Source organism: Hoplias malabaricus, chromosome 7 (assembly GCF_029633855.1).
Source record: "Hoplias malabaricus isolate fHopMal1 chromosome 7, fHopMal1.hap1, whole genome shotgun sequence".
Classification (NCBI taxonomy): Eukaryota; Metazoa; Chordata; class Actinopteri; order Characiformes; family Erythrinidae; genus Hoplias; species Hoplias malabaricus.
Window position 1 is genome coordinate 24,408,896 of NC_089806.1, and position 27,364 is coordinate 24,436,259.

A 27,364-nucleotide genomic window follows, 5' to 3' on the forward strand; every position below is an offset into this window, starting at 1 on the left:
TTATTAAATCTCATTTATTGAAATATAAATCATCTGAATGTACATAATGCATAATAAAAACAGGAGGATAACATCTGCTATTGGGAATAACTACCTATTATTACACATACGTACTGTACCATGGAGTATAATTCATACCTACTGTATTATTCAACGCTCCATCTTTCCATCTTTAAAGCATTTTTTTAGCTGACTTCAGAAACCGGACACATTTTAAGCCAAATATAAAACTCTTCAAACAAATTCCCTCAACACAACACAACAAGATAAAAGCGACATAAGAAAAGATGTAAAAAAAGTGCAATAGTTAGTTTATATATATTTTTTTCTCATGGTGCCCATAGAGTAGATCACAGTGGAGGGACAGAGACTCAGAGAGAGGCAGTGAAATCGCTGGATGATAAACAATACAATGATAATCCATTTACTAAGCACAGTGATGTATAACATCAAACTAGCTACACAGAATCTCTCTACCACGCTTCAGCACTACTGTACTGGGACAGAGGACACTAGGACAGATGTAGAAAGGTATACTCTGTTTTGCAATGACTTTCAACAGTTTTTTGTATGTTGTTCATATTTACGTCAACCCTCAAATGAATATGCTGTTGCTGTTCTGCAAATACCTTATGTATTTTCTTCTACATTTGTGCATAAGTTTGGAAACAGTTTTCATAATGAATCGACCATTAAATTACTCTGAAATGACATGTTTCAAATGAAGAAGATTTCCTATCTCCTGTAAAGTTACCATTTTGAAGATATGTTTTTCCTTACAGCATTGAATTGAATACATTGTTGCTCTCATGCAAAAATCTTCTCTCGTTTTATTTTGAAATCCCAAGTTACCCTATTCAAAAATAGCAGGTAATGTCCAAAACAATTTAGAAAGTCATCTTCCTGTGATGGTACCATTTTCTTCTGACAGCAACAATGATACATCAAATGAAACCACCATAAACTATGCAAATTGATGTAAAACTATGTTTTTGGAAGAAATTTCAAAGAAAGTCAAATCTTCACACAGTGGAAATTCTGGCCTGATTTCTACATCAGATTAGTCTCATTGAAAAAACCAAACAAACACGACAAAGACAAACAGGAGCAGATAAAGATGAAGACATTAAACACATGAATTACAAGAAATGTCTCAAATCTGCTACAGAATGGCTGCCTTTCTTGGTGCTCATGGTGAATATAAACAAGGAAGGGTATTTCTTAACCCTCTAGTTTTCTACAAAACATTCCCTCATCAAGACCTCAAGAAACACCAGGTAACTCACATGTATACTTGTTCTATTTCAACACACCTGAGCCAGGTATCCAGAGTTTTACCAGGATTAAACATGCTGTACAATTGGAACACAGCCAAAACATGTACTGGCTGTTGTTCCCTGAGGACTATTAAGAGGGCGTTTCTTTGCTTCTTCATGGGAATGTGATCATGGTCTCAAAAACTCAAACTAGAACAGAATAATAATAATAAAAAAAACCTCAAAATGAGAAACATTACTCATTGTTACATGAAAAACTGTTGTTATTTATGTAGCAGCAGATGTAGTTTACTGGGTAACAAACATCCCGTCCACACAGCAGACTGGGGTTTGATTCCCAGCTCAGGCAGGTACACCACGCTATATTATTTAGAGTCCTTGTTCTGGACTCTATGCTGCATTTGCCTGTAACATGATTAAAAAGTTAAAAGCTGCTTTGGAAAATAGCATCAATCCAATAGAATCAATGAATATAAATAATACAATTTTTCTTTACATGTATTCCATAGGTCCATTTGTCACAAATTCTCCCCCCAGAGTGAAGGGTAAATCATCATTAAATGGTGAAGCCTGAAAATACAGTTATGAGGTTTTCTTCAAACAGCAATGAAAGAATATCCGGCTTTACTTGTTCTGAGTTTGATTAAATATAATCTGTGGCTAAAAACCAGCTGATCTTTTGCATAAAGTTAATGCTGCCAGAACAATACAACACCTTCTCTAAGCAACAATATTGCTACTGTTACTGTGGTAGAAGATCAAAGCATCAGGAGAACACATTTGCATACATCTAAACCAGCCAATATCATATTTCAGTTGTTTTAGCATATTCATATACAAAGTGAATAGATAAACAAGCCTATGTCACATTATGTTACATACAGCATCAAAACATTCCAGCTTATTGTCAACATTGAACTGCAAAAGGTCAAATTTTGTCCTCGCTAGAGCGCCACAGGCTCTAATGCTGCGGTGTACAACAGTTTTCTAAAACACTGGCACAACTTTGGAACCTTCTGTGGAACCTCTGACACATTACTGAGAAGAACAAAACAACTGCATATCGTTCTTCCAGTTGTGGTCAAAACTTTGGTTTAACTTGGGCTCTGTTCACACTGCAGGTGAAACCAGATTTGTTTCTTAAATTCGATTTTTAGATCACATTGATTGTCAATGGTCAAATTACAAGTGGTCACATTGGTTACTATAGTAACAATGCAGACTTGACTGAACTAAGGGTGGGATAGCAAGAAATTCTGATCTGAATGGGGTTAATGAAATCCGATCTCAATGAGCAATGATCTGAATCAGATTCGAAACCACCTACAAATGGAGCTTGATTCAGATTGGAAAACGTCAGATATCATGTGGCTTGATTTCCCACTGAGACTTCAGAAAATCTGTCCTGCTCAGATGGGGCTTGAGCTGCCTGTCTGAATGTGGCCTTATTGATGTGTCAGAACTGGAATGGTATCAAAGTCTTTTGGTTAAGTCGCAAAGGTGCGTGCGACCTTTAAGTCAAAATATTATTGCTGTTTTCTTCATTTAGGACCATAAATCTTTTCCCTTCCCCCCAATATATTCACAAATAATACATATTTATACTCACTAAAAAGTAAAAAAATAAAATTCAAATTGCTGCACTTATCGAGTCATCAACAATATACGATCATTTACAGGAACTTTATATATGTATCCAAGGTTTGTGCTTTTCAATGGGTGAGCTGCAATGGAATCTTCTCAAATGGAAGTGAACTGTGACATGGCACCTGTTGCTCAATCTTGCACTATGTTTCTTGGTGAAAGGTTTTGTAGTGGTTCTCAGAAACCCTTATTTAAACTTTTTGGAAGGTAGTCAGCCGGTTGTGGAATTTTAATTGTCTTTCAGATGCTCAGATATTTGGTACGTTCCTGTATATTTCAGAATGCCCATCAAAATATAGTCCTGTACACGCAAAAATGATATTTTGTAAGGACACAAGGAAACGGAAACTTGCTTCTCAGTCTCAGTTGCCCAGAATCAAGGCTGAGAGTTGGCTCCACAGAAACCCCCATTGTTTTAATTGTGTGCACACTAAACAAACTTTTGCCAGCCAAGCCTCCAGCCCAGTGGAGGGCATTGTCTCAAATTCAAAACAACTGACAAGAACTTCACAGGACGCCCAGGCAGTGAAGTGGTTTTCGTTTGTTTTCTGGTGGGGTCTATAGGCAGGTGAACAGGGCGGGGTGAGGAAGAGTTCCTAGAAAGTTTGGGATGAAGAGTGAGCCCATTTGGAGAAGTTCTTGCATAGATGACTTGACTTTTTTCCTGCTCCTCTTCCTCCCTCACTCTCTATGTCTCTATGTCCTTTGCCCTCCTCTCATAGGAAACTGTCCTCCACCAGGTCCCCCGAATCCAGACACATTTCGTCCAGTAGCGTGACGTCCTCCAGAGTCTCTCCCTCTCTCTTTGGCAGAGTGGAGCTGCTGGAGCCTGTCTCTATAGCGCTCTCTTCAGACGTCTGAGAGCTACAAACACACACACAGTTAGATTTCTGACCATAACTCCCTTTTAATACCATAAAGTCAACAAATCACTTTCATACATTTAACTTTAAAATTCAGTACATTGATATATTATATTAACATATATTCTCTACCTGTGGCGGTTTCTCTTTGTGTACTCCTCATCTGATAGTGGGTCGAGGTCAGGAAGTGGGATGATGTATCCACTGTCTGAGCTCAACCTCTGCTCATCAAAGCCGCTCTCACGCTCTCTCAGCTTGCCCTGGTTCTTATAGATCACGCTTTGATAAGGGTCATCACACTCTACACACTGTACACGGGTCACTGCTGGGTGGTCACTTTTCAAGAAGTTGTTGTTCACCCGCTCATAGCTCTGCGTACACACAAATAGTTGCTGTTAGAAAACAAGCACTTTTAGACCAGTTCGGCACTTTGTGACTTTAGAAACCCAAAGAGGAGGATGGACAAATGGTTTAGATAGATTTAGACCACACGTAAACTGATTTATTCATAGACAAATTGCAATTTGCTTTTTGTTTTTAATCTAATGTAAGCCACACTAGAATAGAATATAACAAAGTAATCTAAGGGCTAAGTAATCTGGCCTGAAAGCCATATTTGCTTTTTTGAGGTGACAGACTAGTGGTTCACAATATCCACTTCTTAGGGGTAAAAATGAAATCTGTTATTATGATACTGTAATTTAAATATATGCTCTTGTCTCTCAAAATGCACTAAGGAAACAAGGAAATTTGATCACCTCTAGCGGTTACAAACAGCACTTATATTCCTTTTATATTCCCTTCAACGCTACTATAAACACGGCTGGCTCAAACGTTCTGCTCCATTTCTGCAGCCATCCTGTGGTTCCACGAGGGCTTGGAAAACCAATAAAGAACCGCATTTCCCACCACACCCCTGCCCAAGGTCCTATTAGATGGGCTATTACAGGAGCGTTAACCCCTGGGCCATGTGACTGGTTGGGAAGCTAAGTTTGAAGTGCCATATGTGATGTCTGTTTAATAATATCATTATCGCTAACAAGCGGATGCTAACTGTTAGCACTGGGTGATTAGTGCGGCTAACTTGGCTTCTGTTGGGCGTTATCCAGGGGGAGCTGTAGTGTAATAATATGTGTTAGTGGTCGGCTAATGTAGACATGAGTGACGCACATGTAGCCTGTGTGTTCAGCCTGATAGGCTGCATAATAACCTCAGGAAACAGGAAGCTAGCTTCTGAATGTTGGTAAAGGGCATTTTTGTTTACAGACCCTTTCAGCACAGAGAAACAGAGGGAAACAACAACAGTGGTAGAAGCGATAGCAGGGATACAGGAGTGCTGTGTAGAATACTGCAGTACTTTTACTTTATTTTAAAGATAGAGACTGCTGTAAAAGCTTAGGGCTTCCCTCTTACCCTCTTGTATCCAGAAGGCAGTAGAGTGGCCACACTTTCACTCAGACTGTGGAAGGAGGGTCTCTTCTCTGGCTCATTGTTCCAACACCTCACCATCAGGTCATATCTACAGAGATAAAACAACATTGCTACATCAGCCACTCAGAAAACACAAGATGTCCTGACTTACCAGTGGCAAAGAAGTTGTAATGTACCTTCATTTTAACTGGTTTATTAGTCACCCTGGTATATCCCTAAAATGTGAATATAGGAGATAATCTGTTATATGCGGTTAAGCTAGACCTACACTTTGTTGGAGGCATGCTCAGGTTTGGCCATCCTATAGCCACTCTTGATCTTGTTGTAGAAGCTGGAGTCCACAACCATGCCAGGATAAGGAGTACCTCCTGCGAGACAATTAAAGGACTATCATTATACTTTATATATGTCTATTATTATATGATCAAATATTATACACACAATATTTATCAGGTTGTTTACATTTATCTAGAACACACTCAGAAGCTCCTGGTTGACGTACCCAGAGAGAAGATCTCCCACAGTAAGATGCCGTAAGACCACACATCACTCAGAGTTGTGTACAGGTTATCAAAGATGCTCTCAGGGGCCATCCATTTCACTGGCAGGAAAGTCTGTATACACAAATTCAGGAGCGAGAAAATGTCATTCAAAGACTTCTTAATACTCAAACTACAAAAACTCAAAACACATTTGAGGGTTTTAAAAAAGTGACTATGTCTGCCTTTTACAGGAATGGTTCACTGAAAAATAAAACATTTTAATGATTTTACCCCAAACATTATACTAAATTTATAGAAGTCCTTGTTTCCCAAAAGATGTTCACATTAGCTACATTAGATTTATAGATTCACTGCAGATTTTGGACACCTAGCATGTCCAACATAGACTTGATAATATGTTTATATTATAAACTTAATTCCAAGGGTAAACACATTAAAAATAACCCTTATATATCCTGTTTTTGTTCTGAATGTGAGCTCAGATGCCTTTCAGTTTTAAACATAATTTGAAAACTAAAACTCCACAACACAGGGACAAGGGAATGAAATCTCTTAAATCTAGATGAACTAATGATGTTTTTTACTTCTATTGTAGCTATGAAGATACAGATTTATGAGGCTTTGTTCTGACAGTGATTCTGTCATTCTAATCACAGATATGAAAGAGTTGAAAGGGACAAAATCAGACACTCACGTTTCCTTTGGACACGTAGTTGTTGTCGTGCATGATGTCCCGGGCCAGTCCAAAATCACAGATCTTCACAATCTTCCCCTGAGAGAGCAGGACATTACGCGCTGCCAGATCTCTGTGGACACACTGTACAGACAGGGAGATGGGAGTGGAAAAAGACATCCATTAAGCTCAAGCTTTGTTTTATTTACCAGATTATAATCATTTTCTCAGTTCAGCATTTTTCACTTGGTATTTTCTGCTACTTAATCAGAAACCCCTGGTGTTCTTATATATATTTCCCCCCATCTACATCATCCCTTGGCTACTTCTCTTTCAGGGTGGTCTGAAAATGTCCAGTGTTGCTTAGTGACCTTAGACCCCCATCTGGAAGCAGCCATCTAAATTAATACCTGCTTCATGCCTCTGTAATAACATATTTTAATAACATGCAATATTACACAGTAATCTCCTCCCTGCTCTATTCCGAGTGATTTGGCTTTGCTTGGAGCAGTCTGAGCCTACGCAAACCAGCACTCAAGCCACTGCTACCCCTCAATTTAAACTGGATGGCCAGGAGACATGCTGACCATCCTCTTAAACATAGAGAAGACAGTAAATCTGGCTAGAGTCACACTATAAAAATGAACACATATAACACTTAAAGAATCTCAAGCAGGGCATATGTAGTAGCCTATTTAAATGAGCATTTCTGTTTTTCATTAAACAATAATGCACCCAGCTACCTTTTCCTAGCATTTAAATCTGTGGCAATTAAAAAAAACTTTTTTCAGTTTCATTTATATCTGTCTAGATAATATTTGTATGATTTTCAATGAGAGTGAAACATGTTCACTTCAAATGCCATTATTTGTTTTTATTATTATTATTATTATTATTTATGAAGTTTATTTTTAGATGCAAAGCAATTCATGGAACTGGCTTTTCACTTATTTACTCACTTACTCAATAACATTTATCAAAATTCTCCACAAGAGGCACTGTTCAGTGCTTTGCATCAGGGACCATGTGCATATTTGTTTCCACACACAGTAGCAATAAAAAAAGGCTATTTCTCCTTAGAGTAAAATCTTGATGAATGGGATTAATGTCAATTAATTTCTCAAAAGAATGTGGTTATTCAGTCCTTCATTCGTTCACCTACAAGGTCACGGTGAGTCTGCCCCAAACCATATCACACCCCAGATGAGGGCACCAGTCCATCACAAGGTATCACACACTCACCCAATCACATTTATGGACAATTTCAGTACCAGCATATGTTTTTGGATCGTATGCATTGAGCACCTGAAGGAAACCCATGCGTCACTGAGAGAACACAGGATGTGCTTAATTGCAATTAATTTTGTTGATCATTTCTGTTAATACTAATTGACTGTAGACTACAGATGTGTCAGATTAGGTTGAAAAACACTGGAACATTCCAATACTTCACCTAAAAAATGGCCACATTGCTCAGTGTGAATCAAAGGTTTAGAAAGCCAGGTCAGACTCACATTTTTGGACGCCAGAAACTCCATTCCTCTGGCTACTTGATAGGTAAAGCTAAGGAGATCCATTGTGGTCAGGCCCTCTGTCTCATCGGACAAAAGCTTCTCCACCTCACTTTCTGTTGGTCACACATACACACACACAGTCTAAATTAGCACTGCTGGCTTCCAAAATACACCTCTAAGTTTGTGTGTGTATAACATGTGCTGCTGTGTTTATGTATATAAGCTGTGGGTGTATTTTTAAAGGACTGCTTTTATATGTTTTAGGGATGGTGGGGAAGCATGCATTAAGCTGCATGGCCTACAATTACCTTCAGTAAATGCAGGGTGCAGAGAGTACAGTGTCCCACTTAGAGACCAGGGTGGACCCCTCCGCTATCACCAGCTTAAATTCAATGGGTATGTAAGTGTTTTTGGTATGTGTGTGTGTGTGTGTGAGTGAATGTGTGTAACCTTTTGCCAAACCAAACCATATACAGTCAAGCCAAACTGATTAGGGTTAGCACAGAGAGTGGAGCAGAGAGAAAACTTGAGAGAGAGAGAGAGAGAGAGAGATGAAGATGAAAAGGTGTATATCAATGTAAATCATTACATTTTTTAATGTAAAGACATATCTTTGTGTTTAGGTTTAGGGTTTGACAATTGAAGTCTCCACAAAATGAATGGAAACCTATGAATGTGTCCACAATTCACAGAAACAAGATTATTTGATTATTTGTTTGTTTGTGCATGCGCCATGGTAAGAGGGCTATGTGTGTATTTATGTGTGTGAGAGTGTGTTCCTCACCGTTGGTGTGTGTATGTGAGGGGGGGTGGTCATAGTCATCTCTCTGCAGGTGAGAGTATTTGGAGGCTTCGCTCATCTCCAGCATTGGGACATACTGCATAGTGTCTGCCTGCTTCATATCCATATAATCTCCCTTCTCTTCGAAAGACAGGATCACATAACTGCACAGAGGCATGCAGACAATAACATTAATTTCATGAACCTTTGTTTATGTGGTTCCTAAGTCATCAGCACTTACGTTAACAACATACTAAAAGCTGCTCACAACAATATTATAGAGGACACGTTGTAATTTTTAAATAAAGAAGTTTGATGTGCAACATAAACACTGATACTGGCGTCAATATTAACATACTGTTAACCAGCATTACTCAAAAAGTGGGCTATAGACCAAGAGGTGGACAAAAATCAAGAGAACCGTGGGCAGGCCATGGTGAGTCTGTGGTGACAATTTGAATGAATGAATTAATTCATTCATTCATTCATTATCTGTAACCACTTATCCAGCAGTGGGTCCAGAGGTTTACCTGGAATCATTGGACGCAAGGCATGAACACACCCTGGAGGGGGCGCCAGTCCTTCACAGGGCAACACAGACACATTCACTCACACACTCACACCTACGGACACTTTTGAGTCGCCAATCCACCTACCAACATGTGTTTTTGGACCATGGGAAGAAACTGGAGCACCCAGAGGAAACTTACGCAGACACTGGGAGAACACTTACGTTCATGTGGGTTTCCTCCGGGTGCCCCGGTTTCCTCCCACGGTCCAAAAACATGCTTCGGTAGGTGGATTGGTGACTCAAAAGTGTCCCTAGGTGTGAGTGAATGTGTGGGTGTATGTGTCGTGCTGTGAAGGACTGGCAACCCCTCCAGGGTGTGTTCCTGCCTTGTGCCCATTGATTCCGAGTAGGCTCTGGACCCACCGCGACCCTGAACTGGATAAACATGAAATGAATGAATGAATGAATGAAGAATTATATAATATCAACCTAATAACAAGAATGAAACCAACCCTGGTTTTCAATAGCAATATGAATACAAGCTCTTCAACACTGGTGCACAGACAGCTTCATATACTTATTGCCCCTTATCTCAAGCATCTCAAATATACTCCACTAGAAAATTATGAGTGACATTTGGGAGTAAAAATGGGCACCAAATCTCTTTTTAAATTGGCAAACATTCTGGTATAAATCAAGCTCAATTTTATCCTACTTCTACGTGACAAAGGGAGGAAAATTGTATGTAATAATTAATAATGATCCATTAACGCACATAGCATTATGAGTGAAGAAGTAGTGATAACAATGTGATAACAATGTGTGTGAGGTCATTGCTGTATTCCCGGTGGTATGCTTTTGCTCAGAAATGATGAAATCTATTTATAATTTACATCTACAGCAGGGGCCTTGGCTGCTGGAAATGACTGGCGGAGGTTACATCAGGATGAATTCACTGCTAAGTATGATTTCATGCTTTTTTTAGAGTTCTCTTTATTTTTTATCTCTCTCCTCTTTCCTCAAAACTGGCTCCTTCTCAATTTCTGTATCATTCTCCACTGTCACTCTACCTCCCTGGCTTCTAAAAAACAATACCATACTCCTACACTCATTTGATTACAATGAAATTCAACATCCACAGACCTCTCTCTCAGTGAAACAAGGAGAATTTGATTAAGAGAAGATGCCAGGCCACTCATGCAGATCTAATACAGGCCACAGCTCCTATACCACCTCAAATATGGTTTTCCGGTTTTGATCTCAGTACGGCTTCATTCAAATGAAGTAAGCTTCATTTACTGCAGTTATATCTATATTTGTATTTTTGTATTTGAACTGTAGTCAGAAGTACATTCTGATGTGAGAATTTTAATGACAATGTCTTGGATGTTTGGAAAATTTGAACAAAATGCTTAACTGAAAATATTTACAGTCACTGCATTCAGCAGATGCTCTTATTGAGTGCATGGACGCATACACATTTAATCATGTTGCAGAGATAGAAGTCTTGCTCATGGATTCTTAATGGTACTGTGTGGTTTGCAGTGTGGAGGTCAGTGGTGTCCCATTATGCTGCATTAAATACCAGTAAACAAACCAATAGAATGATAGCTATAGAATAAGTAATGAGGAACGCTATATTTAGGCCTGGACAGATCAGGGTACTGCTACTGTAGTTTGGGCAATAGTCTGCATCTATTTTCTGTGCACTATGCAAAAAAAATACATGTCTATTAAGTTACACCTCTTGTGTGTGAGTGTTTACTTATGTGATTCTGACCTCCGGCTGCTCTCGTCAGCTGGGTTGATGCCGAAGATGTCAAGGTCTTTCTTGGTCTTTTCAGGGTTTCGGCTCAAAAAGCCATCTCTGTTCTTATGGAGGTAGTTCACTAGGTCTCCGTAGAAGCAGTACTCAGTGATTATGTAGATAGGACCTGAAAGAGAGAGAGAGAGAGAGGGAGACAGAAAGAGGGACAGGATGAGGTGGGTGTCAGGCTACCGTCTAATCTTATCAGAGGCTCGTAAAGTGTGTATAAGCATAGAGAAGAGAGCAATAAACTCAGTCTGTTAAAATACCACAGCCACAGAGTGCAGAAGGGACACCGCCCTGAACTCACAACTAGCTCTGACTCAAACCACACATTCAGCAGCTTGGGTATTTACAGTCTGTGTACTGTGCAGTCCGGCACTGTATGTGTATAAAACAGGGGTGTAAAAATGCTTGGTGCTAGAACTTTAGGGTGTACCTGATTTGGTGCATGCTCCCAGCAGATTGACGATATTGAGGTGAGGGCCCAAGTGAGTCATGATCTTCAGCTCTGACATCAGTGCCTGCTTCTCACTGGAGCGTGCTGTCGCTGAGGGACCATTAAAAATCAACCATTCAGCCAGTTAAACAATCTACCCTCATTATACTGACACCTAGTGGCCTGGATGTGTTATAGGATCTGTAATAAACATATTTTAAACATTACATTTCATTCATGATATGTGAGATGCACTTGCTAAATAAGTGTACACTTTAAGTTCTAAAATCGACTTATTCCGAGTGAGCACAAGATTTTCAAAATGTGATGTCCATCAGCTATGGATGTATTAAATGGGGATGTCCATGTTTATATAGATATAAGAATAATATAAGTCAGGACAGGCTGGCCCAATAATGAACCCTTTTGGATGCCTCTAGCCCATATGTCCTCACTGGGTTGCTACTCTAACTGAGTAACAGTACAGTGTTTCTCTGTTATATGACGCTGTCATATATAGAGGATTCACTGACTCACGTTTGAGCATCTTAACTGCCACCTTCATGACAGGCTGAGAGCGACTGAGTCCATATGCTGTGCCCTCCACCACTTTACCAAAAGCACCTGATCCCAGAATACGACCTGTGAAATACAAACATAACACACTTGTGAATAACATGCATAACTCTCCATACACTCAAGCTGACTCTCAAATGGCTCTGTACTCCATATGCAGTGAATTACATTGGTCTTGAAAAACAAAATAGTGCTTTATATCTCATAAAGGCTTATAAATTCTATAAAAAGCATCTAACGTCTAATGTTTTCATTAGTGTTGAGCTGGGAATGTTCTGCTTTGACAAAAATTGTGCTTTTATTATATCAAAAAAGATAAATGACGTTTAAACACTATAAAATGTTCTACGGTAAGAAGGGCTTTGTTTCTCATATGACAACGATTATAAAATCACAAGCAATGAGTCTCAAAAGTCCCAAACAGTGGTCCCATAGACTAGCAAAAACATCCCCACTGAGTTTTATTAAATCCGTCATCAGTAAGCATTTGGGACTGGTCCACTGAAATCCAATGACAGATCCACTTCCTGCATTTTAATGCATGGTTTTACAGTAAATGCCTCTGTGGCGCAGTCAAAAGACTCAATGGGGTTAACGTATGTCTGCCCCAGAGAGCTGTCTGTGGTCTTTCAACTTAACCGCCATGGCTTTAACTCTTTAATCACTGAGTCATGACCACTCTTGGTCCTCCAAGGGACAACTACATGACTACAAACACAAACACACATATGTACTCTTGGCAGTGCTGGTGTCACAAGTGCTCACATGTAATGGGGTAAAATAAGGACAAGATCACAATTTGACTGGTTATATGAACACAAGGACCTGATAGTGTGTGTGTGTGTGTGTGTGCAAAACTCACCCAAGACAAGGCCATCACGTGGGAACTCCCAGCGTGAATCATAGGGCAGCTGCATGGGGTCCACATAGATGTACTCGTGTCCATCTGGACTGACTGACTCAATGACCCTCCACCTGATTTCATAGCGTGGCTTCTGCAACACACACACACACACACACACAAACACACACAGTGAAAGGCACCTGTTAAACTAACTTCTGATCAGTTATTTATATTTATGAATTGGTTTCTTCCGAATCCAGCAGAATGTATGTCTCCATAAATTATGAGAAATATTGGCAATGTGAGCAAGTGAATAAATGAGTGAATGAATGAACAAACGAGACCATGCTGTGAAATGACAGCATATATCTACAAGAAGAATGAATGAGTGAATGAATCAATGTATGAGTGGGTACCTGTTTCCAGACAATGACCAGCACAATGAGTGAGATGATGACAATGACCAAAAGCACCAGAACAGCAGCCGCCACTGTCAGCTCAGAGTGCGGACCTGAACACATCATCGTCATCATCATCATTATCATTATCATCATCACCATTACACTAAGCTTATAAACATAAATAAACAATGCAGCAATAAGGGAAACATTGTTATGTCTACAGTAGAATTCAGCTAGAGATAAGTACTGAATAGCTTTGCGAAATTTCCTCCCCTATCATTAGTTAACGCCAATTCTACCCTGCCAGCCAGCACTCCCCAAATCATACACAATAAAACCAGCCTGGGAGAGTGAAAGTAAGTAAGTGCTTCCTCCAATCTCCAACTCTCTGTCAATGTCCACCAAGTGCGGTTAAACCCTTAGAGCTGCCTCAGAATCTTCTTTAAGTGAGCCACTTCAGGACATTTTTGCTATACTGACTACTCAAGGATACAGCTTATCTGTATTTTAAGGTATCACTCAGAAGGAAATTTAACTGTCCATTTTCAGGTTCAAAAATGTGACAAAATATGTTGGAAATCAATTATAAAAAACGAATTACACTTGTAATATAACACGGTTCTGGCTGTTCACTGTAGCTCTAATAGTCATTCAGTTCAATGTTTTTGCTGCTTCCAGTACTGGGTTCTGACCCTTATACCAAACTGGGTAAAATGATTTACATTGTAAGTCAGCTATTTGAAAAATGGCCAATTGCAGCCCCATGGATAAACAAGCAGAACATATGGCATTTGGATTTCCTTTAGAGAAGTGCAGCGTCAGGCCACCTGAGGAATCCCTCAGCAGTTTACTACATGAAAAGCCTGACAGGACACACAAAGTCTGACAGAAGGAAGCTAACAGCTGGAAGGGCTATCAGGAACGTGTAGCTTTTGGTAGGCTTTAAACACACACACACAGGACCAAAACCAAATGGTATGTGATGAGTGCTGCTTCAATACATGACAAATGGGGCAACTATACATGTGGGAGCACGAGGAAGAATGTGGAAGTGTGAGAAAGGTGTTAAATGTTAATGGGCAGAAAAGTGTCATTTGTAATTAAAGGCCCTCTGAACTGCAGTCAGTGTAGTGTATGGATAACACCAGAATAACCCTTATATGAAAAAGACTGGGGTTAGATTTCCAGCACATACAAGAACCCCACGTTAATGGACAGACAAGACTCCTTAATATTGCTACTGCTAAAACATGACTGAAAACGTTGACTGAAAACTGCCAAGCGCCATTGATGTATAAGTTAATAGTGAAACAGTGATTTTCTCACCATTTGACACCAGCTTGATCTCCCTGGAGACAACAGCCATGTCGTTGCGGGCCAGGCATCGGACAGCCATCGTGTTCTCCAGATGACCAAAGATCACCTGACTCTCTAGCTGGCTGTCCTGGTTGATGTGAGAGTCCACTGTGATCCCTGTGGTGTTGGTCTGTAGAGGAGACCACTGGCTGGAGTCGTTGGCACAGCTGAGGAAATACCAAGAGGTGTGAATATGATTATGCTACTATAATTCTATGATTGCAAATGCTACTGCCAGCTTCAATATCTCTAGTCTACACCTCTGAAAATAAGTTTGGAAAAAAAATGTATTAATTACAAAATGAATGATTTAATATAAAATAAGAAGTCACATAAGAAGTAGGTATATAAGCCACACAGAGAAACCAAGAGACACGATGGCTGTCCTGGGCCCTTATGAGAGATACAGAACACAAAAGGCAACAAAATGACATGAAAGACATAGCAGGATAACACAGATGGAAGGGGAGTTGCTGGTCTTCTTACTCTTTGATTTTTTTACAGGTGTACCACTCCACCTCAGGGATGGGAGAGCCCCCAGCTACACACACCACAGCCTGCCCCGACGTTGAGCCATGGTGGAGGTCCATCAGGTCCACAATCACTGAAGGAACTGCAGCGCAAACACACACAAACAAACATCAGTACAGATACAAAGCAAAATGTTCAAGTTAACACACTTTAATTATGATCTAATCAGAAACCTAATGAATACATCTAATATTTAATATCACAAATTTGTTGTAAATGATTCTTGTATGGTTCATTTTAGTTTATAGCTGTATTCCATGTTTTGAAATTTACTGTATGTATTTACAGAGTATAGTTATGGCACAGCTGCTAAAAGACCTGCTGCAGGAGTTGTTTTGTTCAAATAAGCTAACTGCCCTGCATCAGTCCTCAAAGCAAACGTAATAGCCTGCACATAGAGTAAAAAAAATCTAGATTATATCACACAAATCAAATAAAGACGTCTAGAAATATGTGTGACAACTGTGTAATAATGAATAGATTCCAGGTGATGTTTCATAGAGATAAAATTACATTCTTTTCAGTGTAGGACAATAGCATACAAAGCAGCTTCACAAGAATCTAGACATTAGAGATGAAAACGTTGATAGGGTTACATAGTCGTACATCTAGGCAAATGCAAGCACAAAAGAAGAAGTAAACATAGGCAAAGAAAGCCCAGAGGGACAAATCCATGCAAACGTAGGTAAATGAAGCTACGATGGAAACACCTGGGAGTTGAGAAACAGGATGAGAGAGGACACAGGGACAGAGACAAAATGACAGGGTTTCACACATTCCTGAGATTCACCTTTAACCTGCAGGCTGAAAGAATTGCTGGAACTCTGGTTCCCTATCTCCACTCTCACTGTGTAGTTACCACTGTCCTCAGCCTTGGCTCTAATTAGAGTAAGAATGCTCTGGTACCTGCACACAAACACACACACACACTGTTTAGCATCTAACTCATGTGGATGTTGACCAGGTCTAAATTGCAAAATGAGTGCATACTTTACTTAGTCATTTACAAAAATATGGACACCACTGGACACTGGTCAAATGACATGCTTTACTGATTTTCAGAAGAAAACAAAAGAAAGCTAAAGCATCCTCTTAAAATGTCTGTTATTTAACTGAATATCATGTCTACATAATACTGAGTGTGTCAGGTGTCTAACCTGGTTTCACTGATTGTCCGGAGGGTGGTCGTGATCTCTGCAAAAACACTGCCCAGGGCAATGCCATCCTTCAGCCATGTGACCTTAGGGGCAGGGAGAGCATGGATGTCCACTCTGAATTCACGAACATCGTCCAGTTTAGCCGTCTCCACTGGGGCAAAGCCAGGCGTCACAGACACAAACTCCCTCTCTTAGGAAACACATGAATAACATGCATTTCATTAAACAGACCCAAAGTGAACAATTCAGGTCCATTTTATGGAAAAGTTATTTGCAACTGCATCTATTACAGGAGGTTAGTGTGGGGGCAAACAAATATATATTGATATAAAATAAGCATTTATAATTTTATGAATGTTCTTTTCCTTTCATATAGTGAGCCAGCACAGAACACTGAAGTTAAATGAGCAATAAATGAGCAAAAAAAGCATTACATGAACCTTAAGACCCAAAGTGCTCACACCCTCCTTCTCAAGTTAATGTAGTTACTTCCAAATGTCCTCAAAGCTGAAACAGGCATTCATTCATTTGCATACACAAATCTGGTATAATCTCCAAAGTAAAGCACTGCCAATAGAAACAGATGCTTTGATGTGCACAATGTGTGTGCAACCTACCATAGACTGTAATGGTGATTTCTTTAGTTTGGCTCTCGTTGTTCAGTATATCAGTGATGGAACAGGCGTAGACTCCACTGTCTTTAACAGTGGCACCAGACACAGTCCAGTTGTAGCGAATCTGCTGATTTTGATTATAATCTTCCACTGTCTTTACTCCACGGCCAGCCTGAGAGAGACAGAGCGAGAGAACAAGAGATTGAGCAACAGAGCGGGTTAACACCTAATAAACCTGCCCACTGGTTCTTACAAATGTGTGAGCTCAGTGAGTGTCTTTTCTATATGCTGGTAACCCAAGAGAAATCACCATCTGTAGAATGTTGTCACTGTTAGGACAAAACCTTGTGTTTATGATGTTTTTATTTTACAATATGGGCCAATAGAAATGCTTCAAAATCATTTAAAATTAAATACTCTCTTATTAACTTACATGTACTCATGTAAACTTGCTTTTCTCAAGATAGCAGGATTGGTAATTTACCATGTGCTATAATAACTGTAGTGTTAATTTAGTATGTCTATGTTATCTGTGTGTTTTTGGAAATTCTCACCTCTTTGCCAGGAAATTTCCAGTGATCTTCCAGCACCTCACTGCCCTTAGTTATACAGCTTACTGTTATAGTCTCTCCAACCAGGTATGCCTTCTTCTCTGCTTTTAGCTCTACGTGTAATTCTGGACCACCTGCGAGAGAGAGAGAGAAAGAGAGAGAGGTTTTACAAGGACTTACAAGGTTACTGGTATTACAGGTAGGCCAACGATATGTTAGGACTCCTATTGGTGTAGCACAGACACTGTGGCTCAAACCTGGAATCGAACCCAGGTCTCTTACATGTGAGTCATTGATTTTACCACTGTACCACACCAACCGCTAGATCATTCTATCTGAACCATTTCTGTTGGTCCAATTGTAATGGAATTCTGATGCAATATTAAAGGATGATGGGCATGTTCATTCTACTTGATGAAATGACAAAGAAGGTGGCCTTACCTGCCCAGCCGTGGACAATGTACTCCTCACTCTTGTGCTCCTGACCATTGACCAGGGCTGTGCACTCATATGTTCCAGGGGTGAAGAGCCCTACAAAACCCTTCTTACTGTCGTAATGTGCCTGAACAGCCTGCTGGGTTTCCACGTTGATAAGACTCACATTGGCACTGGGGTCAGACACACGGCACGGAATCTCCATCTCATCACCACTGATCAGCACATGGTTGCCAAAAGGTATCAGGGAGGGCACAAACACCATGTCTGGATCTGGGTGGGCCAAAAGTGTGCATATGGGAGGAAGAAGGAGAGACAGAGAGTTGGACATAAAATATAGACATTTTAAGTATATATTGTGTGTATAACTTCGAACAAGATGGTTAGAAGGTATAAGAAAATTGTCAACGTAGTTTAAGCTTCAGTAGCAAATGTATTTACTGGTACTCTATCAAATCAGCTCCACAACCTCTCTTGCAGATATATTGCATGGAGCATGGTGACTTTAAACTCCTAATTAAGCCCCAGATAAAGCTCTTTGATGCTGCTCCAGAGTATGCCATTTTTATTCATACTCTTGTATGGAGATTATACATACTGTGCGCAAATGGACAACAAGAGCATCTTAAAATAGTTAAAATCCCTCGATATGTCTTAAATGATGTGCACGTTGAAGAAAAGCTGAAAATATGGTAATTAAGCTTTTACTATCCCTTTACGATCATCATAAATCATATTGTAATGACAGCTGTACTGGCTCTAGCATTGTTCCAAGATTTCTATGCTGTGGAATGTATTCAAATGTGTTGGCAATGTAATAAGCAAATATGGTGAACTACAAACTCTCAATGCACTGTAACACAGTATTCTCCATGTTTACACACTCCCAGTACCCTCCCCCATTGTCTTTTCCATACCTGGAACATAGATGTAGATGCTGGCCTCCTCCGTCTGATTTTCTCCCATGTAGGAACAGATGTACTCCCCAGTGTGCTGTCCGCTGGCATTGTCTATAGTGATGGTGGACACATAGATACCCCCCTTATCGTTAAGCGTGGGTTCACTTTTGATGGGGGTTTCCCAGTCCAGCCTGGCCTGACCTCGGCATGTCAGTCTGAAGGAAGAGTCAAACGACACCACCATGAACTCCGTCCTGGGCCAGATAATTGGAGCCAGCTCAGTCTGTACAAACAGAGGCTCAGCAGCTAAAGTGGAGACACACACACACGACATCATCATTAGCTAGTGTAATCAAAAGCATTTGCATTTTATTTACATACTTTATATTGTATAAAAACATGTAAATATAAGTCGGTCTTAGGAGGAAAAATAAAATGTATCATAAAGCTTAAGCTCATAATCAAAGCCATATCAGGAAATCAGCAAAAGCATGGTGTGTTACTTTTGACGAGAAGCTTGAAGGAGAATTCAGCCCTCTGTGAGTCTGTTGATGCCACGATTTTGTACACACCGCTGTCCTCTTCAACAGGGTGCCACAAGACCAAAACACCCTCATACCTGGGTAAGACAGAGAGGAGTTTGAGATAAAACATCTTGTCACTCTTTTATGGCACTAGAGAAAACTATGACCATTTTATGTTTAACGTTATAACATCGGACAAATCAAGAGGGACGAGACCCAAGAACAGGGCTCTTGCCCAAAGGCTCTTACAAACACTTGTCTTCTATGCAGAAGGAAGTAATCACCCACTATGCCTCACCACCCATACATTCATTATCTGTAACCACTTATCCAATTCAGGGTTGCGGTGGGTCCAGAGCCTACCTGGAATCATTGGGCGCAAGGCGGAAATACACCCTGGAGGGGGCGCCAGTCCTTCACAGGGCCACACAGACACACACACACACATTCACTTTTGAGTCACCAATCCACCTGCAACGTGTGTTTTTGGACTCTGGGAGGAAACCCACGCGGACACAGGGAGAACACACCAACTCCTCACAGACAGTCACCCGGAGCGGGAATCGAACCCACAACCTCCAAGTCCCTGGAGCTGTGTGACTGCGACACTACCTGCTGCGCCACCGTGCCGCCCGCCTCACCACCCACACCTACAAATGTAAATGTAATTGCAATTGACTCTATACCAGTACAACTTTTACAATATATCTAGCTCTTGCCTTTTGTCTTCTATACGAGTAGTCTTGGTGGTCACATATTTGCTGTTTAAAACATGGTCATCTTTGAACCATGTGATCTTTGGAGATGTGTCAGAATTGATGTAAATAGTAAACTCTTTCTCCTCCAGGAGAGAGGTCTCTTCTACTTTTCCAATCCCGCTGTGATCCAGACTCACGTAGGAAGTCGCTGTATGCCAGGGAAAAGCAACAAAAAGAAGGAAAATCATCAGGCAATGATGTCATGTAGCATGTTACAAAATTCCTCAGTGCATAGTTGATCAAGCTATTTCTTCACTGCAGAATATAAGATGTTTTACCAACAGAAACTTAGTCTTAAATGTAGCCAACATATCTCAACAACAAATAAGATTTCTCATTCATATTTTTAAATTTTTTTTGGAAAGTGTCATGTTCCGTTGGAATTTAAAAAAGCTCTGCTGCACGTCTTAAAATGGGTCCATCTCTTTGCCATGTTCACTACACAAACCGTCCTACATCAACCAAAACAAAGCTAAAAACAACTTCAATATACTTATATTCTGAGAAATATTAGACATAATGAATTTAAGAGGATTGTTGAGGTGTTTAACACCTGAGATCTTTTATAGGCAGTAAATACAGGTATTTTATCAGTATACTGGGTTACCGTGAACACTGATGGACCCACTGGACGACTTGGTTGTTTTACTGAGCTGCTCAGTGACAGAGCACTCGTAGAAGCCAGAGTCAGATACGGAGGCCTGTGGGACACTGAGGATGTACACAACCATATCAGGAAAGGTCTGCTTCATCTGAACAGCTCCTATAGCCTGCACACACACACACACAAAGAGAGAGAGAGAGATTTAAAATGATTGTCGAGACATGTTATTTAGGTCAAGACCACAACTTGCAGTTTTCAGAGATTAACGGCTGAACACGGAGCATGCTGTGCCAAACTGTCAGTTAATAGCGGCTGTAACATCACAGAACATGGGTGTTTCCATGCTTCTGACTAGTTTAACTTATCTACAGGCAGATTACAAGCTTTTGCAAGCTTGTGAAAAAAAATTCCACCCCTAATAATCACTAGACTGAAAATCAATCTAAAAGATAAACAGAGGATTCAACATTTTACAAATTCCTACACAATTTAATTTTTGAGCTGTAAACAAAGTCTATAGAGTGATTTAATGTGAGAGAAATTTCTCTGGGGCACTATGTTGCCTTAGAAAGCCTCTGTGTCTCTACTATGAACAGATTACCGTTATGTTTGACCTGTTTTGAGAATGTGACTGTGTATGTTAGCAATCAAAGAAACAAATATAAAAACCATGTTCACTGAAAAATAAAATGATGGAAAGTCTACATTTTCTAAACAGACCATATCCTACATCACTCTCTCTGGCCTTAGAATCTGCCTTGTTCACTGTAAAATATGCTGCCCAGAAGATCTGTTTTAGTCTTCCTCTCCATCCATCTCTCTCCAGCTTTGGCCCTGGACTCAATGGGTGGTGTTTGGTAGAGCATTCATCTGTCAGTTGAGATAAATTCTTCCTTACAGGAGGCTGGAAAGAGCTGCAAATCTCGACACAGAGAGTAAAGCATCCAGAGGAGCCCTCTTCCAAGTCTATCCAAGAGGAAAACACCTCCGTTTCAGCCATTTTCGTTTCTGTTACAGACGCTCTAAACATCTTCTGATACAGAAGCCATGTCTAAATTAGCATTATAGCATTAAGGCATATTATTTCTGATTTCACTCTAATAGCCATTGTGACTGGAATATTGTAGGTTTTGGTAAACTTATTTTACAAAGCTACACCAGTGTGTGGACACACTTTACCCTCCACACACTCATAAAGCCGCTCATAAACATTCTGCAGCAAAGGGTCAGCACTAGCAGCCATTCTTTGATCTCTCCCTGACACACTGCCATGCAGTTCTTTGTCCTTGCGCATACATCACCAAAAAGCCCACTGTAAGACATAGATCACACTGGGAATGCCCCCCATGTTTTCTTTTCTTTCTTTGCACAAACATTCATTCGTTTCCCACATGCAACATCTGTCCCCTACATCTAAATGCCAGAGAGGTCAGAGAAGGTCAAAGTGCACCGTCGTTAGGCATCCTTTTTCATGTTTGAACTGCCACCATCTATTTTACACATTTGTAAAACGGACACATAACTGTCGCTTCCTGCTCAACTATTATTCAGAGAGAACATAAGTCACAGAACACACTTCAGACAAACCAAAGAGGACCATTTGGAACCTGGAAGCCAGGACATTTAAGTAGTTTAAAAAATCTCTGCATTTACATATGTAAATAACCTACACTGTTACATCTACTGGTTCCTGGCTTGGTGGGCCAAACCAAATATTTCAGAGGCTAACATCTGGAGCACCTTGGGCAGGAATTTTCTATGTCACCCAGGAGAGAGGACAGAGGGAACAGACAGTGAGGTGCTGACCTGTTTTTTGGGGTGCACCCACTGCTGGAAGTAGACAGCCTCAGACGTGGTCACCGGAGTCTTGCAGGTGAGATTAAACGCTTCTCCCTCTTTCACTTCATGCTGACTAACACTCAGTTCTACACTGAACTTCACATCTGCAAGAAGCATGCACAAAAACACACACACACACTTCTGTTACATAAACTTAAAAAAACAATTCTACATCATTCATTTGTTAAGAATTACCAAGTTCTTAACAAATGATTACCAGCCTCACCTGCCACAGAGTACACCACGCTCCGGATGGGCTCTCCATTCGCTATGATCTCACACGTGTAGAGGCCTGGGGGAAAGCTGCCTAAGAAGCCTTGGTTGGGTAAATAAAGAGCAGGGACCTCCTCGTTACTTGGATAGGTCCGGAGAACTACACTGGACGTGGGGTCTGTAACACGACAAGGAATGTGTAACGATGAGGCTTCAGCCTGATCACTATCACCCTCTGGCACGAATGGAACCTCAGGATCTGGGAGTAAGAGAGAAGGGACGTAGTTACACACAAGCACGTACACTACATTTCGGCAGTGTCAACATCTTAAAATGACAGCTGTATTTTAAAAAAACATTATAACTTCCGTTCCCAGGTTTCCTGCTTTCAGCATCAACCAAGAACTCCCAGCTGTAGCAGGCTACATGTAAAGCTTTGCTACACTGCAGATGAAGAAAAGTGGGAGGTGATGACAATCAAACGAGCGCGGAGGAATAAAATAGGCCCTGGCGAGTTACAGGATTACAGCGATGCGGTCGGCTTCCTATAAAACTCGCGTGGCCTTTAATGACACAAACAGTACCGGGGGGAACACTTGGTCATTCTTTGTCAGCACATTGTCAGGTCACAGGAGTCTGATATACTTACCGGGCACGAATATGTAGATGGAGGCGGGTTCGTAGGTGTCCGGCAAATCTTCGTACACACAGTTGTAGGATCTGGTGTTGAACGCGGACGCGTGCTCGATCAGCAGCGTGGCCGTGTAGAAGCCCGGGAGCACGTGCGTGTTCTGCGGTAACGGTTCCTCCCAAACAACCGCCTTCTTCCCCGTGCAGCTCACATTAAACACCGTGTGCAGGTCCAGCACGAACTCGGTTTCTTCAGACACGATGCTGGGTGGAGCGATATCACACAGCACCACATCTAAACACACACACACACACACACACACACACACACACACACACAGAGTTCATGATAAACGGGGCGAAGAGATAAATTACTAACTAATATAAATGTGTTTCTGAAATTTTCCCCTAGAATTCATCCTTTCTTTTCTTTCTTTCCTTCTTCGCTTTATCTTTTGCTCTTTCTTCCTCCTTTTAATTTAAACTTATATTTTAATTCGAATATTTTTTTCGTACTTTGTCTCTCTTTTTTCCTTCTTCGCTTTTCTTTCCTTATTTTTAAATTGATATTAAATGATGTATAATTATATCATTTTACTCTCTCTTACCAGACAGTAATCCTAGTAAGACAACCCCCAGGAGGAGATGTGTCTTCTTTGTCCCCATGGTTCCTCAGCTCCGCTTCGACTGAAATGAAAAGGGAAAGCTGTGTTACGCTTCTGTGATTTCTTGACATTCTTAAGTCTGAAAACGAAACCTTTTCACGGTTAAACACATTTCAGCAAAAAATCCATTGAAACACGTGTAATGAGATGTGTCTATTATACTCTCGCCTCAGAGAACCTGGGTCTACAAGAGAGTGACGTTCCTCTGGGTTTAAATCAGCTACAGCTCAGTTGAACGCGTGCTGTGCTGAAGTGCATCATGTTTATGTTACGTTGTGGGGACCAAATCCTGTTGACACATTCACATTATAGAGAATTCTTTTCAGTTTGGGGGCTATAAGCACGTCCCCACAGCGTTAATAATTAAAGGACTTTTTGAGTTTAGATTTATGCTAGTAGTATTTATAGATACGTCTCCAAATACTGAATGGAAAACTAGGTAATGACCCCACAATGCATGAAAACAAACTTGTGGGAGAGAGAGTGTATCGACGCTGGACGCTGCTGAGTCAGTGAAATAGACTCCTTTTCGCCGGAGGGCTGAAGTCAGCTAATCCTGTAGTGGTCACTAGGGGGCGACACAGTATAAGAAATAACACAGCGCCAACTCATCGCGGTCCAGTCTGCGGAAATAGACTGCAATTTATCGTCTTCTAAAAGAGACTTCAGATCTCGCCCTCCGTCTTCAAGTCCACGGTTATTCCCGTGAGTACAGGAACACATCCAGGTAAAAATATCCACACAGTGCCATGTAGTGTTTTCCTGCTCCTTGTGATCGCATTTTCCCCAATCAGTTCAATTTGGTACAACCCTTGCAACTCCGATTTCATGAAGAATTCGACATTACGTGCGAAAGCACACGGATATTTGCAAGAGTTGCGATTCTGAGCATGCGCAGAGATTGAAGCAAGGCTTTCCCATTTTTTGCCACCACTGCATTAGCAGGACACCTGGAGATAAGCCAAACATGAGATGGCAAACTTTCCAGATGTTTCCAGATGTCTGTTCGCCTCTATCTCTCCTCCATGTCTTTACTGGCTTTATCTAAACAGCTCCCGCAGACACAGCCGTTTCTGTATCGCAAAGGGTGTGTATGTGTGTTTGTCCACGTTCCCCATCCGTCTGGAGAAAAAGAGCGCGCAGAGAAATCCACCGCTGTCCTCTGACGAAAGATTTTTCTTACGTTCGATTTTACGCATCGGTTAAGACGCGCCATTCCTCGTAAGAATCAGCTTCAAAGTATCAGAGTAAGACAGTAAAAAGACTGGGGGTGGGAGGTGCAGGAGGGGGTCCACCTACACTTTTCCTTTACAGCCTCCAGACGCCACTGTGCCGTTTGCTCGAGCTCTCCTCCTGTGTGCGCGCACGGGGGGTAATCACCCCTGGCCAATTACCCCCGCAGAGAGACGGGCTATAGTTCTGCTCCAACCCTCCCCACTGTCCACCGAGCAGCGTCGCGCGCCTGGGAATCCAGAGGGTGTCCTATCCTCTCTCAAGCGCAGCCCTTACCAAGGTTAAGGACTGTGTGTATGGTGGACCACTACTGCTCAGCTCAGGAAGGTGTGACCACCTCTCTCTCTCTCTCTCTCTCTCTCTCTCTCTCTCTCTCTCTCTCTCTCTGCCACCTCTCCCTCTCGCTGTTGTCTTTTACTGTTCCTCTTTGATTTTATGCTCTCTCTCTCATTTCTTCTTTCATCTATTTTAGAAAAACCTCAGCCAGGTGTTTCCTCTTTTCAAACTTATCAAAACCTTTTAAAACCCAATGCCCCGTTGTTTCAAGCCAAGGGCTTTTCTATTCGTTTACCAACTTATTCTTCAATTCTGTTTTCACATCTCTCTCTCTCTCTCTCTCTCTCTCTCTCTCTCTCTCTCCTCCCACACACAGATGCGCGCTCGTGCGCTAAACACTGCGGATGTGTCACTGTGGGCCAGCAGCTGAGCGCGCGAACGAATGGATTTCCACGGGAGCAGACAGTGAAGAGTAGTAAATCCGCGCACGGCTATCCCTTAAATCCCCGAGCCGTCCACCGCTCCGTAGAAGAGTTCACGCACTTTACGCAGTTCCAGGGCTCATGTCCTGTACAGAACTGCATTTGCACAGACGCATTCCTTCCTCCGTTTGAGAGAAAACAACATGCACAGTACATTAATCCATAGGCGGTGTATTCCGTTTGCCAGATAGAGAGGGAGAGCAGCAGCAGGGAGGAATCCGGTGGGAAATGTGTTTGTCATTAGTCCACACTCTGGACCATCTGGTTAACCGTGTAATCCGTCGCTGCGCAAAGTTCTGCGCGCAAATCCAACTGTTGAGCAGCAAAGAAATCCTTCTTCACGCAGGCGTCAAAAAACGAGTGATGCACTGCAGAATAGTGACCAACCAACGGAGTAGAAGCATGAAGCCGCTATAAACTGAACATAATGATGGGCTTTGGTCGAGGAAATGCTCTGTAATCCCGAGGGTCCTGCTTTTCTCTCACTAATTAGACTAATTAAAACGCTCCGATCCTCTCGCAATGCAATGGATGAATAAAAGTGGGAGATATTCCATATGCCTAATGTACAGTTAATATAATTAAATAAAGCCAAACGTATAAAAGCTCATATTACTGTAACGCTCACATTAAATATAAATAAATAAATAAATAAAATGTAAATAAACAAGGGGAAAAGAAGTAAAACCGATGTATATCCTATTTCATTTTAAAAACAATAATGAAATACGAAGAAATAAACACATGCTGTTTAAAAGGTACCAAGAAAGAGAATAAAAATGTAAAATAAGGTGAATATTCTAAGCACAGAAATAGAAAAAATGCATTAAGCAAAAAATAAAAGCGTAAAAACCCAAAGAAAGCAAAAGAATTGAATAAATTATTAAAAATAAAATAAAACAAAAGAAAAGAAAAACTAACACTAAAATGACTATTACAACTAATAAACAAAGAAATTAATCTGATATGAAAGAAAAGGACAAAAGAAAACGCAAAAGCAAAACTATTAACGAACAATACAAATGTATGACAACAACAGGGAAAAAAAAACAGAAAAGAGCGTTTTTCTCCTGATCTAATTATCTGAATTCAAATGTTTCCATCCGGTCTACTGTTCCCTGAAAAGAAGCCAATTAGTTTCAGAGAAGCCATTTACTTACACAGTACCTCTCTCTAAATCCTCCCCACTTCACAAAAGAAAAGAGAAAAAGAGTTGAATAGCTCCAGTGAAGTAGTCCAGAGAGTTTCCCCGCTCCAGAGTGTGTTTGTGTGTGTGTGTGTGTGTGTTTTAATATCCTCTGTGAGCGTAGAGCTCTCTGCGTTGTTCCTCCGC

General features: G+C 40.9%; 1 protein-coding gene across 3 annotated transcripts; it reads right to left on the reverse strand.

Annotated features, from left to right (window-relative positions):
* pdgfra (platelet-derived growth factor receptor, alpha polypeptide) lies at nt 1-27,351 on the reverse strand. 3 transcript variants are annotated; one of them, XM_066676938.1, is made up of 29 exons: nt 27,192-27,351; nt 23,984-24,062; nt 23,395-23,670; nt 22,759-23,004; nt 22,500-22,636; nt 20,697-20,859; nt 20,051-20,237; nt 19,311-19,426; nt 18,826-19,113; nt 17,915-18,181; nt 17,477-17,607; nt 16,926-17,094; nt 16,309-16,459; nt 15,942-16,057; nt 15,107-15,233; nt 14,591-14,787; nt 13,280-13,374; nt 12,882-13,014; nt 11,981-12,085; nt 11,444-11,554; nt 10,978-11,131; nt 8,690-8,850; nt 7,906-8,018; nt 6,413-6,535; nt 5,718-5,829; nt 5,484-5,583; nt 5,198-5,303; nt 3,917-4,155; nt 1-3,785 (listed from the first exon to the last, which is right to left on the reverse strand). In XM_066676938.1, the coding sequence occupies exons 2-29, from the start codon at nt 24,039-24,041 to the stop codon at nt 3,638-3,640; spliced, it is 4,329 nt and encodes a 1,442-aa protein (XP_066533035.1). In that variant the 5' UTR covers nt 24,042-24,062; nt 27,192-27,351; the 3' UTR covers nt 1-3,637. The 3 variants fall into 3 exon arrangements, with proteins under 3 accessions (XP_066533035.1, XP_066533032.1, XP_066533034.1); XM_066676935.1 differs by having other exon boundaries at nt 16,309-16,498; XM_066676937.1 differs by having other exon boundaries at nt 16,309-16,498; nt 27,199-27,350.
* Nucleotides 27,352-27,364: the final 13 nt, after the last annotated feature.